The sequence below is a fragment of the Lacerta agilis genome, chromosome 3 (assembly GCF_009819535.1).
Source record: "Lacerta agilis isolate rLacAgi1 chromosome 3, rLacAgi1.pri, whole genome shotgun sequence".
Classification (NCBI taxonomy): Eukaryota; Metazoa; Chordata; class Lepidosauria; order Squamata; family Lacertidae; genus Lacerta; species Lacerta agilis.
The window spans coordinates 70977911-70992020 of record NC_046314.1 but is presented as its reverse complement, the minus strand read 5'-3'; the positions used below and the strand labels follow the sequence as shown (position 1 = coordinate 70992020).

The following is a 14110-nucleotide window of genomic DNA, read 5'->3' as shown; positions in this document are numbered from 1 at the left end:
TTCCTCAGCATTCATCCTTTGCTTCTTCTCCAGAATCTGGACCAGTTTCCAGCGGGATCATCAAATCGCTGGGTGAAAACAAAAACAACAAAACCAAACACCCAAATTCCTCCCAAGTGTTTAGGAATGGGGAGGAGGTGTGACCCTGTCTCATTCCTTTCTCCCTCTCGCTCCTCCCCTTCCCCAGACGAAGAGCTGCCAAAATTGGGGAGGGGGGTGGGGAGGGGGGATTCTTGTGGTTCAGGATGTGGCTGGATGTGGGATCGCCTTCCAGGTAGGCGAGCGAGCAAATTGTCCACTCGGAATGGGGAATTATGTCATTGCCGCGGAGGGACGCCTTCCAAGAGCGTTTCCTCCGCTGGCTGATTGACAGGCCTCGCATGCGAAAGGAGCCTATATAAAGCAGGCGAGCCGAGCGCCGCTTTGAAAGGCAGCCCGGCCAAGAGGCGAAGCGGGTTTTTTTTGCGCGCACCTCCCCGGCCGAGGACTTGCCCTTGCAGGGAGCTGAGTTGGCTTCGCGCTCTCGCCACGGGACCTTGGAAACTCGCCGCCTGCTTGGAGTTGCATTGGGAAGCGGCAGCTCTCAAGAGCATCGCGGGGGACTTGCATGCCAGGTAACGGCACCGGGAGCAGTGGAGACAGGTTGGAGCCGGATTGTGGGTGGATGAGTGGGGAGGGGGGGTCAAGACAGGGACGCCCCCGAGAGACCCGGGCAGCACCACCTCCAAGGAGTTCAGTCAAACTTGCTCCCTAGGGTCGTCTTAATAAAAAAGAAAATGGCCTGGAGCCAAATCAAGGGGGCGAGATCGTAGGACCCAAGTCCCGTGATTTCAAAGGAGATCAAGTGCAAGCATCCTAGGTATGCAGTTTTCCAACCTAGAAGGGTGCCTAGGACCGGAGCCTAAGGCTGCAATCCTAACTCCGTTTACCTGGGAGTAAGGGCCATTGAATTCAGTGGGTGGTATGCAACTATATTTTACTCAGAGTAGGCTCATTGAAATGAATGGACCTAACTCAAGTATGTTAATTTCATTGGGTCTGTTCTGAGTAAATCGTAGGGGAATGCCATCCAATAGAATGGGACGATTAAGATTGCACTGGCCCCAATTCTTGTCTTTTCAACCCCCTTTACTGGTCAACAATCCTGGGCAGTTTCCCCCGATTTTTCCCCATTCTCCCCCTAATTCTTCCTGGTAAAGAAAGCTCTTTTTTTGACTGGACTGAAAAAGGGAGTAGATCTTTAGGATGAAGAGAGGGGCAGCATCCACCATTGGGAAGTTTTCCTGTGCAAGCCCCGTTGTCAGGAAAGGCAGCTGGGAACACAAGGGGATCAAGTGAATGCTCACAGCAGATTGACAGGATAGGGGCTAATGCAAAGTCTGATCAATATCCAGTGCATTGTATGGTGCCACCCTAGACATCTCTCTTTAGAAGAAATCCCACTGAGCTCAGTGAGACTTACTCCCATGTATATAAGACTTGGGGCTTGAAAGAGGAATCTTGCTTCCAAAAAGGGGGTTCAAGGCTAAGATGCAGCAACTCCTTTGCGGCGCTATCACGAGGAAGTTGTCATGTACAAACCCCCTGTGAGAGTGATGGGAACCGCATGAGAACTCTCATTCATTTCACTGGAGTTTAAGCAGACAGCAGACCTTCCTAAGGGGAACCTGGCCTTTGTCTATAGCATCATTGTAGACTTTCTGTGTCTAGGGATGGCACTGATTTTCTTATGATGAGGGCATGGGTTGATAAGGTGACTTCAAAGTACGGTGCGATCCTTGTAGCCCGTAGCACGTACAATCCAACCATAATTAAGCAGAGGAATTAATTATGTTCACAACCCCACTTCTGGAAATCTTCACCTTGCACAAAAACACCCAGTTTTGGTGTCTTCTTTGGGAAAGTGCAGCAAATAATGATGCAAGCTGTGAACGGGGGAGATTTACAAATTCCACCTAGTTCAATGGGACACCTAGTGAATATACTCCGGATTGCAGCCATAAACCTATAACTTTGGCTAGGACAGGTCGTGAGATTTAAATTTACATCCGTTCAAGAAGTTTGGATGTATAGAAATCATCAAGAAATTTATCAAGCAGAGGGCTAGGTCTACTCTCCTGAGTCCATTCAGACACAAGACAGATGTGTAGCCCATTCCTGTGCTTGTTGACTTCCATAAGATTTGGGCTGCAGTTCTAACAGTGTCTACTCAGAAGTAAATGCTGCCGAATACAATGAGGTTTACTCCCAGGTAACTGGAGTTTGGAGTGCAGATTGGATTGAGCATCATTTCATCCTGATGTAACACAATTGGTATAGAGAAGCAGGCTGTCTCTGTCTTTCCAGCAGTAAAAGAGTATGTATGTGTGAATAAATGAGTGTGACTGAGACAGAGAGAGACTGGGATTTGCTATTGTAGTTTAATATCTAAGTTAAATTACATGTGAAATGCTGCTGGAAATACCATTATCTTTCAAGAATGTAGCTCTACGGCTTGCCAAAAGTGGATTTAAGAGATGCAATAACTAGTAGACTATCTGAGAGCCCAGACGTCTCATGGAAAACTTTTGAAGACAATTCTGGTTGTATCATATATATTTCCTTGAATTTATTAGGAAGGATATTAAACACTTGAGCCTCCCCCTGCACCATGCATTTAAAGCGTGTGCCTTCACTAATGTTATCATAATCAAGTCAGGATCAAGCACCTGGGTTCTCACACATATAGAGGCATTGTCAGAAGTAATAAATGTCCTGTTTGCAGTGTATAGCAGGATTCATTAAAAATGCCCCATTGATGGGTTGATTTTTAATCTTTGTCTACCACACAACAGTGAAAGTTTTCTGAGTGGTTTGCAAGTAAAAAACACAACAGCGAAACATAAATATAGAATGGGAATTAATTGACGAAGGACGATTTAGAAATAGGTGACATAAATAAAAAAATAGCATCTGACGGAATCAAGTCAACATTTGCTTTCAATATAGTTGTTTCTCTTGTAAGCTTGTGGGAGACATGGGAAAATTTAAAAACAGACAAAAGTATCAACAGTGTGCACATTTTGCTTTGTTCATAGGCATTATGCAGGACAGGAGCTGGCTGTTGTGGCTGACGATCTTGCTAGCTTTGTGGATTTCCTCAGAGGCTCAAGGTAGGTCTTTAAATATCTTTAGCATTGAGGCCAAGTATTTCCAGAGTGGACGAAAGCTCTGGCAACCATAGCCTGATGCTTAAAAGGAGCCTGGCTTCTGCTTGCTCACTTGGCTTGGTCTTGAGAATAATTGCTCAATTATTTCTTTCCATAGCATGCCTGAAATGTGAAACTAGCCTGCATAGATAATATACCTTACTATAAATGCATCAAGGAAAGTGGAAGGACATGTATGTAGATCAAATTGAGGGTTGGCATCAATTGGTCAAATTAATTTGTGGTGTAAAGACCTCCCCCCTTTAGAGCATCAACTACTTAGCTGGCTAAAATGTATTTATATTTTGGTTCTCCTTGTTGGAAATTAGGATTCAGCTAGCAAGCTGAAAAACTACAAAAAATGCTTTGTTATTATAGTTTGTTGCATTTATATCCTACTATTCCCTAAGAAAATTCAGAGCAGCTTATATATGGCATCCAGGTTCTCAATTTGGATATTTGCAGACAGTTTGATTTGAAATTTTGTTGGACTGGATCCAGAGAAGAATTCTAAACAGCCAGTGGGGTTTCCTGGCTCCCTTCCAACTACAGTGGGGTTTCCTGCACCCCTCTTTCCCACTCTATTGTATCACGTCTGCACCCCCAAAATCAATCGTGAGAGTTGAGGCACATGATGGGGTCTGGGAGTCTGCAGCAAGACAGAGAAATTAGGAGAATTTGTTGGGGCAGTCAAGCACAAGTGGAAATATATTTCGACTTGAGCAAGGCATCTCTGGATCTAAGCCATTCAGTTTCATGAAGGATATTTTCCACACATTTTCCAAGAAGCAGTACCAAGTAGATGGAGTCATTGAATTTGGTGTTTTGTGCCAAATGAACAGCCATTATTCACATCCCATTGGGAAGAAGTAATAATAGGCAAAGACACATAAGAGCCACCATTTTCAGATTGCCAGCATCCCAATTGGATGGGGGCTTCAATGGTAGGACTCGTAACAATGCATATATGTGGTCCACTCCCTGGTTCAATCTCAGATAGCAGGGCTAGGAGAGAATCTTCTACAAGTCCCTTAAGAGGACTGTCAGGCTAGGTGGACTGCCAAGTTTGATTGATCACTCATCTGCATGGAATGCTACTACTGTTTCTCTATAATGTTTGATGATTCCCTGAGCATGCACCCACCCTAAGCATCACATCATTTTCTTCACCAGTTTAAGACATTATGGCTCATGGGAAGTGTGTTGAATTTTGATCAGGGAGACTCGAGTGTCCATTTCCATTTAGCTGACTGGCCTTGAACAAATTAACTTAAGTTTACTCCATCTCTGAAAATTGGAGTATCTGTGACCTGCCTCATAAAGTGAGGGTGAATGAGATAACCCCATGCCTTACATTTCTTTGTTAATCATGTTCCTTCATGTTGTTGCCTTTACAGATGACGGCCAAGAGGACGAGCCCACTTTTGACTTGCTGCAAATAAGCAACATAAACAGGAAGACAATTGGAGCAAAAGTATTTCGGGGCAACAATTACAGTCTCCCAGCATACCGCTTCATCCGGTTTGATCACATACCTCCGGTTAATTCGGAGAAACTAAAGCAGATTATTAAACTGATCCAGAGAAACGAGGGCTTCCTTCTTGTAGCCACCTTCAGGCAGGACAAGCTGTCCAGGGGCACCCTCTTGGCCCTGGAAGGCCCTGGCACCGCTCAGCGCCAGCTTGAGATTGTTTCCAATGGCCGAGAAAATTCACTCGAACTTTCCTATTGGGTAGATGGCTTCCGGAAGAAGTATCTTTTGGAAGACGTGGACCTAGCTGATTCACTATGGAAGAATATCACAGTACAAGTAGCCGGGGAAAACTACAGTCTCTATGTTGGTTGCGACCTCATTGACAGTGTGAGCCTGGAGGAGCCTTTCTATGAAAACCTGAAAGCAGAGAAAAGTAGAATGTATGTGACTAAAGGATCTGCCAGAGAAACTCACTTTCGGGTAGGTGACCTGCAACACCTGTGAGGTTAATGGCATGCAGTTCAATCCCTATGCATATCTACCCAGAGGCTGTAGTGAATTCAGTGAGGCTTCCTCCAAGGTTGGTGTGAATAAGACTGCAGCCTTATAATGAGATCCTGACAGAGGGCAGCCTACCTAGTAGCCCCATTGAGACCTTTGTCTTGGACTGTGCAATGGGAAGGGTGGCAAATTTGCGCAGCAGAGTGAGAAATCCGTGGGCCCAGGAGGAATGTGGTGAAACAGTGGCTGCTCTGCCTCAGACAGCAGAATGTCTTGTGCTGGTCCTGGATCCTGTTTATGTGGGTGAAAGTCCTACTGAACTCAGTGGGTCTTAGTTTGCCTTATGTATGCTTAGCAATGTAAACTCTTAGACCAGAATTAGAAGGGATTCAGTTGGCACTTTTGGAGAACCAGCTTCTCCCTTGACTTTGGTGCAATGACAGTGCTGTTCTCTTTCTGACAACTCTTCACACATACTTAGTCTAATTGTAAATGGATGCAGGAATATTTGCCCCAAGTGAGGAAGGGGTATCTCTGTTTTATTTATCTTCGCTCTGTGCCAAGGTCACAGAAGTGAAAATGGAGATGTTTTCCATAAAGGTGGGTGAGCACTTTGCAACAAGTCTCTTCAGCTGTTTGTCCAGAAGCTACTCCAAGATGGGAGAAGGAGCTGTCTAAAATCCTGACACTTTTTGGCCCACTTGCTATATCCAAACCTCTGAATGTCCACCAAAAGTTGCAGATTGGCAGCATGGAGGCCATATAGGCTTCAGTCCTCTACACACTTACCAGGGAGTAAGCTCCATTAAAGTCAGTGAGGTTTGCTCCTGAGGAGAAATTGCACTGACAGCTTTTGTTAAGATTTGCTGCTCTAACATCTACACCACACTGGCTGTCATGTCTGGGGTAGGGCTTAATAATATCAGCCACACAGTTTGTTAGCAACACTTATGAGGAGAGGAGGGAGACACGGGGTTGCTGTTTTTGGCAGGAATCCATTGTTCTGCACTGCATCTTGTTCTGGCCTCAGCGGCAAATGTCATGGTCAGGTAAAAATGAACCCCATAGCATTCCTGAAGAAATTCTCCAAGGGCGCTCTATCTCTTGACTATTAGAATACTACCTTTGCTTTTCCTTCAACTGGATGATTCCTCAGAGCACGAGCCAAGAGCTCCACTTTCTGATGGCTAAAGAATTAACTTAACCACAGGCAGTAGAGGCTGGTGTTCGTTGGGATGGCATGGTGACCAACACTAGGTGGAGCCAATGACAGACAGAGCCAACCAATTCTGGTTGTGTTCCTCTCCTTTGCTTTTTCCCTGATCAAGTTTTCCAAGGCCAACACTGAGGGGCAGTGGGAGGAGGCTGACAGGCCGTGCCATCCGATGGCCTGGATATAAGGAAGGAATCAGGCAGGTGGGGGCTGGCTGAAGACAGACTGAAGTTGGTGGGGCAGTGGCTCCTTTGTCCTAACATGCCAACCTCCACTGCTCACCTGAATTAACCAGAGTTCAGCTGGATGGTTTGGAGTGCTTTTGCTGAAAGCTCTGTGGTGGCTCATTGGCTGCTGAACATACTGGGAATTGGTTTGCATGTGACACTAAGCCAATCCATGTGGGTTCCCGCAGCAAAAATCATGGCTGTTGCCACTCCTCCAGTTCTGCTGCTGCCGTGTTACTCAGGACTAAGCCAAAGTTTGGCATAGCATTGCATTCAAATCTGGGCTCATGGTTTGTCTCACTTCAGGCAAATCATGAGTTGTAAACTAGGTTTGTTCTTCATTTATTGCCTTTGGTTTGACTGGAGCAAAAGTGCCATCTCCTTAAGAGTATTGAGGAGGCCCGTGTCTGGTGTTTTACAATTTTTTATGTTTCGTAAGCCGCCTAGAGTGGCAACTCACAATTAGAACTTCTGGCAATGCATTAGCAAGAGAGCTGCTGGAATATTTTCTCCCATGCTGAGAAAATAATGCCCTGAACCTATTAGCTACAAACAATAGTATTTATTCTAGCAATTCGGATATGTGGTCACTGTACCCCTATGCAGGGATGGAGGACCTATTCGGATTATCCGTTCTTGAAGACTGGTAAAATCTGATGGAATCCTGAATGTTCTGTGGGATTGTGTCCTCCAGTACTGTCCAGCAGAGCTTTTCTGGGTGGTGGAGCTTTTGGAGTCCTTGTAAACCTACCTTGAAAAGTTGCAAAGCACTTTGAGGGCAAAGTCACACATATTTGGTTTGACCGTGACACCACTGTTAATGCAATTTGGTGGAGGCATCTAGAGCACTGTATTGGTTGGTTGGGATATGGTTCAGTTATTGAGGCATGGGAACATGGATAAGGCATTTGAGTGTTTGGCCAGTACACCCCCTTCCCCAAAGACCCTCCTTGGACCCTAAAGACACAACTGTCCCCTAGTAGCAACTATCCCGGTTTTGGACAAGTTGCTGGAGAGGGTGGAGGCTGAGCAACTGCAGATGTGCTTGGAGGAAGCTGCTTATCTTCACCCAATTCCATTATGCTTCAGGCTTTGTTTTAGCAGTGAAGTAGCTTTTGGCTACCTTGATTGATGACGTGTCAGGACAAGGGGAGTACAACCCTATTGATGCTCCTCAAATCTCACAATGGCTTGTGACCATAGTATCCTCCTGAACTGACTCTGTGAGTTGGGAGTCGGAGGTAGGGGTTTTCAATGGTTTTTCTGGTTTCAGATATTATTATTCGCACTAGGGATCTATATGAAACTTTTCGAAGAAGTCATTAGAAGATTTGAGGGAAAGTGTCATCACTATGCAGATGACAGATTTCTCCTTGACATTGGCCTCAGATGAAGTTGTGAAGATACTTGACCAGTGTCTGAAGACAGCATTGGGTTGGATGAGGGTCAACAAACTAAAGCTGAATTCTGACAAGACAGAAAGCTCCCAGGTTCAGGAATTAGGAAGCTGGCCTGTTCTGTAGGGGGTTGCATTCACTCTGAAGGACCAGGTGCAAAGTCTGAGGGAACTATTGGATTCAACTCTGAAACTTGAGTTCCAAGTGATCACAGTGACAAGGAGTGCTTTTTTCCAGCTATGACTACTACACCAGCTGTGGATGTTCCTGGACAGGGATTTTCTGGCCACAGGGACCCATGCTCTAGTAACCTCCTGTTTGGATTCCTGTCATTCTCTGTATGTGGGGCTGCCCTTGAAGATGTTCCGAATACTGAAACTAGTGCAAAATGCTGCAGCCAGATTCTTGAGGTGCCTGTGTGAGTTCATGATACAGTTGTTCTTAAACACTTGCTGTGGTTGCTGATTAGACACTGGGCCAAATTCATGGTTTTTAGACTTGATGTAAAAATTCCTGACTTTGGACCCATCTACCTGAAAAAATGCAAGGTTTAAGGTTGTCTGTGGCAGCCCTGTTAGTAGAATTATATTTAAGGGATGTTCATAGTTTTCAAGAGGGTCTTTTCAGCAAAGGGACCCTGACTTTGGACCCCCCCAAAGGGTGGCTGGCACCATTGTTTTCATTGCCAGCTAGAATTCTTTTTCTTCTGCCAGACCTGTGGGTAATGTGGTATCCGACCTGTTTTGATGACAACATTTGATTGGTTGTTGTGAAGGACTTTTTTTTTTTGCTTCATTTCTCTGTTTAATTATGTGGTGATCGGCCCTGGGGTCTGTTGAAAAAGGGTGGAATATGTGGTATTTAAATGAATAAAATAAATGAACAATTTATGAAGAATTAAATTCAGTCAAGGCCGAAGAATTCTGAAGGAGGAGGGAAGCAGAATAATGATCTGCTGTTACCTTAAATGATACAAACATTGTGTGTGTGTGTGTCTTCTTTGCAGGGTCTCCTCCAAAATATTCATCTAGTTTTTGGAACATCAATAGAGGATGTCTTGCGCAGCAAAGGATGCCAGCGGAGCCAGTCAGGTAAGAAGAAAAAAGTCCCATTCTTATTGCTCACTGTAACTTGAGGGAGTGGCCACACATACCATCAGTTTCTATTGGCGCCTTCCAATAATAGGCAGAATGAAGAAACCAATTAAAATCTTTATTTACAGAGAGTTCTGCAAAGGCTCAGTTTCATGCTGCTGTCCGATGTGCTTCACCAACTGGGGGGGACAACCAATCACATCTACAGATGACCTCCGTGATGGAGCTTAGGATGGGTTTAGGCCAGACACCCACAAACTTGGCCCTTCAGATATTTTGGGACTACAATTCCCATCACCTCTGACCACTGGTCCTGTTAGCTAGAGATGATGGGAGTTGTAGTCCCAAAACATCTGAAGGGCCGAGTTTGGGGATTTCTGGTTTAGGCTGTCCCTAAGGTACCCAGGACCTAAATTGTTCAGGGCTTTGTATCTCTTTAGTACTATAAAGAATGATATTGCCAGGTGACTCTTTCGTATGAATGCTGATCTTTAAAGAAGCATCATTTATCCTTGACACACATATACAAGAGAGGATTTTAGGTCCAAACATGTCCCCAGACATGTTATTTATTACTTATTTTAAAAGGATAAAGCTCCCCCCTTAAAACACAAAGCCTGAGACGAGTGAATGCCAACATTTGTGATCAAATGTGAAGTATTTGGTGAGCTGCATTGAAAGGCTGGGTTCTACTTTTCAAGATGAATAACTAAAATTGCACATTAGTAGTAACATTTCCACTTGGAACCATTTTGACTTACAGAGTAAATCGTGTTTACTACCGGGGGAAAAGAATCAGAAAGTGGAAAGATACAAGACTTCCTTCATAGGCTGGTCCCAGATGTTGCCTTTCACTTCCACTGGCTGTCTCCCCTTAGTGCTTCTGCCATAGTTTGTGCCAACAAAGCTACTGCACTGACTTTAGTACAGTAATCTTAAAAACACTCAGTTCAAAATCTGAAATTAATGATCTCAAAAGTGTCACATGTGGGACTTGCATAAATTTTCATGTGTCTACATGGCAAGAATACGTTTTTTTCATTGAGTCAAGATGACACTCAAACAAGTGGCATTTCATGATAAATTACTTTATTGTGCTGTGTTGCATTTTTAGGTTTTCCGGTCTACAGCCAAGATATTTAAAGCTCTTAGCTCTGGAAACAATTCATTATAAACTTTTGGAAAATGTTTACTTAACAGTTGTCACCATGTTTAGATTGATTAGCTCCATTAGCAGCAATTAATCATTTCCCTGGCCAAAGTTTTTTGTTGATTCTTTAGCTGTATTTCTATGTCTTTATTTATTTTCAGATCTAATGTGCAGTTCTGCCTTTAGAATGCTTTATAATATTATTTGCTGTCCTGGAATCATTCCTGATTTACATCTAACTCGGATCATGACCTTCTTCGATTATTTTTGTTACAGTGCCACTGATAGTACAATCAAAGGAATAGAGTGACAGATTTATGAGCGAGTTTTAAGGGCCACCCTCGAGTGGGTTCCTCCCCTTGTTGTAATACTGAAAAATAGAATGACTTTGGCATGGTTTGCATGATATGGTAAGCCAAACTATGGCTTATTGAGGCCACATGGATGTGTAGGCTCCTCAAGAAGACCTCTCAGCTGCTTTGCTCCTTCCTGGTCTTTTTTGTTCCTCATCCCACACTGTGATGAACTAAGCTGTGGTATGGCATCCTGTGTTGTCTGAACCAGGACTTGTGGTTAAGCTCTCTCCTCACTAAGCCCAAGGTACCGTCAAGGTTTATTCTTAGCTGCAGCTCATGGGTCGCAAGGAGAGAGCTAAACTATGAGCCTGGGTTTGCCCAACATGCTTGTTTTGGCTCAGCAAAGTGCAGGAGCAAAAAAGACCAGGGATCAGCAATGTAGCTGTGAGCTCTTCTCTGAGAGACCACAAAAAATGTAGCCATGGGGGTCTAGTTAGTCCTGGACTATATACTTCAGTTTTATTAGACATTTTCCATAGCAGGATTAAGGTTTTTCTCCAGTGTGGTGTAGTGGTTAAGAGGGGTAGACTCGTAACCTGGGGAACCGGGTTTGCGTCTCCGCTCCTCCACATGCAGCTGCTGGGTGACCTTGGGCTAGTCATACTTCTTTGAAGTCTCTCAGCCTCACTTACCTCACAGAGTGTTTGTTGTGGGGGAAGAAGGGAAAGGAGAATGTTAGCCGCTTTGAGAGTCCTTCGGATAGTGATAAAGTGGGATATCAAATCCAAACTCCTCCTCCTCCTCCTCCTCCTCCTCCTCCTCCTCCTCCTCTTCTTCTTCTTCTTCTTCTTCTTCCTGCGAACGAGGCCTTTATAATGCAATGGTGTTTGGTAAATACGTTTATGTTCTGTTCACCACCACTAAATATATGGCTGCTTTAGTGCTTCTTGAGGGTACCTAAGGAACATCAGTTTTAGTGAAAATATGTGAGGTATGATGTGCAGATCAAGCCTACATGCTTACTCAGAAGTAGGTCCCAGTGGGTAGAAGCCAATGTAGTGCTAAGTCTCTCCTTCTGTCAGTGCAAAGATTTCTCCTTGAAAAGTGGAATGTTTCCTGCTTTCCTCCCCTGTTTTCCCTTAAATCTGTTCTAGGGGTTCCCCTCTGGAGCAGATTTGGGGAAAGCACGGGGTGTGCTATGGGGAGGAAAATACAGAATGTCCTGCTGCACAAATGGAGATCCTTGCACTGCTGGGACACAGCAGTTATATACCACACACCAATTTCAGTAGGACATATGCATAGCATCTACCTGACATCATAGAATGGGGATGGTCATGCTTGCCTGTGGCCTATGAAGTGTTCAATGCCCTCGACCTGATGAGTGGTAGGAGCACAGCTTGCTCCAGTAGAATAGCAGGGGTGGCTTGCCAGATGTGGTTGGACTCCAGCTCCCATAATCTCTGATCACTGGCCATGTTACCTGGAGCTGATGGGAGTTGGAGTCCAGCAACACCTGGAAGTCCAGCAACATCTGGAGGTCCACAAGTTCCTGATCCCTGATGTACAGGAATACAGCCGTTATTTCTGCCTGTGATTTAATATATAGTATGCTGTACCTGATGATGTGCACTCCACTCGCGGCCAAATTGTGCCAGTTTTATTGTAGGGTCTCACCACTCATGAGGGGGTTAGTTTGTGCTGCAAAATAAACCTTCAGCCCCCCCCCCCCACAACTGCTCTCTGAATAATGGAATGGCTCCCAAGAATGTGGGAAGTGACCACCTCAACAATAAAAGATAGATCCTATAAGTCATACTGAAAGTTGCCCAAAATCATAATGATGTAAAGGTATAAGAGTATCCTCTTGCATATCTACAATGAGATGCATGCCATCTGAATTTGCACTATTTTTAAATACGTGGCTGAGACTCCAAGAGGATGACAGTAACACAGCTCTGTGCGTGCAAAGGAAATGCTTGCTATTCAGTGATCTGGTTTTGGCCAAGAAACATAACAACTAGGGGAGGAAGTGTCCCTGAGTTTATAGTCTGGTTTTGTTGTCGGTACATGCTCTTTTGGCATAAGCACTGTGCCAGCAGCAAGTATGCTTTGATTGACGTATATTGCTGCCTGCAAATGCATCTGCTTAGAAAAAGATACGCTGCTTGTGCTTCTTCATTCCCTTCAGACACACATTTAAAATAAATTGTGCTGGGTAGGGCTATGCTGAACCTTTACTTCCTTAATTTTGGGAGCCAGAAAGTAGTGCTTGGAGAGAATAACATTCCCTGAAAAAAGAACCTTGCAGTAAAAGCCTATGCACATTTACCCAGAACTAAGTTGCACTTTGTTTAATGGGCCTTACTCCCAACTAAAGGTGCATAGGGTTGCAGTCTTAATTCACCCTTTTTCATGGCTTCTTGCCACTGCTTACATCTATAGCTATTGCTTTCAATTAATCAAGCCGAAATGTTCATCTTATCAGCGCTGTGTTTTTATAATTCTTTGGGACTAAAATGTCAACAAGCGTTCAACCCATTCTTGCCCCACTGCCAGAGTGATCATGAAACCTGGGGAACATGTGATACATCATCATCATCATCATATTTGTATACCACCCTTTATCTGTAGATCTCAGGATGGTTCACAACATAAAATTTCAATATAAAAAACACAAAATACATAATAAAAATAAGAACAAAAGCAAACCAATAACCCCCCTTCCCACAACACATTTAAAAGGGCATCAGATGTCAATCAGCCATATGTAAGCTTTTAAGTGGATAGTATTTAACATTGCATATGTTCAAATGCCCTCTCCTGTGTTCCTAAAAGACTTTTCCATTCCCTCTAAACCTGCAGACCACTTTGAGAGCTGGAATCTAAACTGTGAAAAGGAATGACTATAATTGGAAGGGGCCGACTTCCAATCCTTCTGTTATACACTTGAGTATAATTTGGCATCAAACTTGCTCCAAGAGAGATACAGTTACAATCCACCTTTAGTACCAATGTATAATTTGAGCCAAAAGTTGTAATCAGGGGAAAGCTGTTGCATATACGTAATGGGTTTTATTTTACTTCCTTCCTTCCAGCTGAAGTGAACACGATCAACGAGAGCACCGAGATCCTTCACCTTCCTTCTGTCATGACAGAGTATGTTGGTGAAAACACAGAGAAAAAGGCAGAATTCTGTGATCGCTCTTGTGAAGAGCTAGGGTCTATGTTTACGGAACTCACTGGACTGCGTATTGTTGTCAACAGCTTAACAGAAAAGTTAGAAAAAGTGGTAGGTATCACCAGTTTGTTCTGCTCTAGATGTCTGGTCATTCATTTGCAGCAATTGCTCCTCAAGATTAGCAACAACAAATGAACAGTCAAGTCACTGGCACTACAATAAACCCTTTGTTTGGGTATCTAACAGACATTGATAAGGAGAACACTTATAAATGTTGGAAACATGCCAAAGTATTGTATGAAAATTGTCTGAGAATAGTGGGATGGTGTATTAGTTCTGATGTCACCTCAGGGGCTCCCCATGATATAGAAGGAGACACTAGGTACAAA

At 44.0% G+C, this 14110-nt stretch overlaps 1 protein-coding gene across 1 annotated transcript in view; it reads left to right on the top strand.

Annotated features, from left to right (window-relative positions):
• Positions 1–234: 234 nt before the first annotated feature.
• The window catches only part of THBS2 (thrombospondin 2), a 45822-nt gene continuing 31946 nt past the window's right edge, over positions 235–14110 (top strand). The window contains exons 1-5 of the mRNA XM_033144217.1: positions 235–614; positions 3078–3152; positions 4586–5142; positions 9007–9091; positions 13639–13832. Of these exons, the coding sequence (XP_033000108.1) occupies positions 608–614; positions 3078–3152; positions 4586–5142; positions 9007–9091; positions 13639–13832 (918 nt within the window). The 5' untranslated portion in view covers positions 235–607. The remainder of the gene's footprint in view (positions 615–3077; positions 3153–4585; positions 5143–9006; positions 9092–13638; positions 13833–14110) is intronic.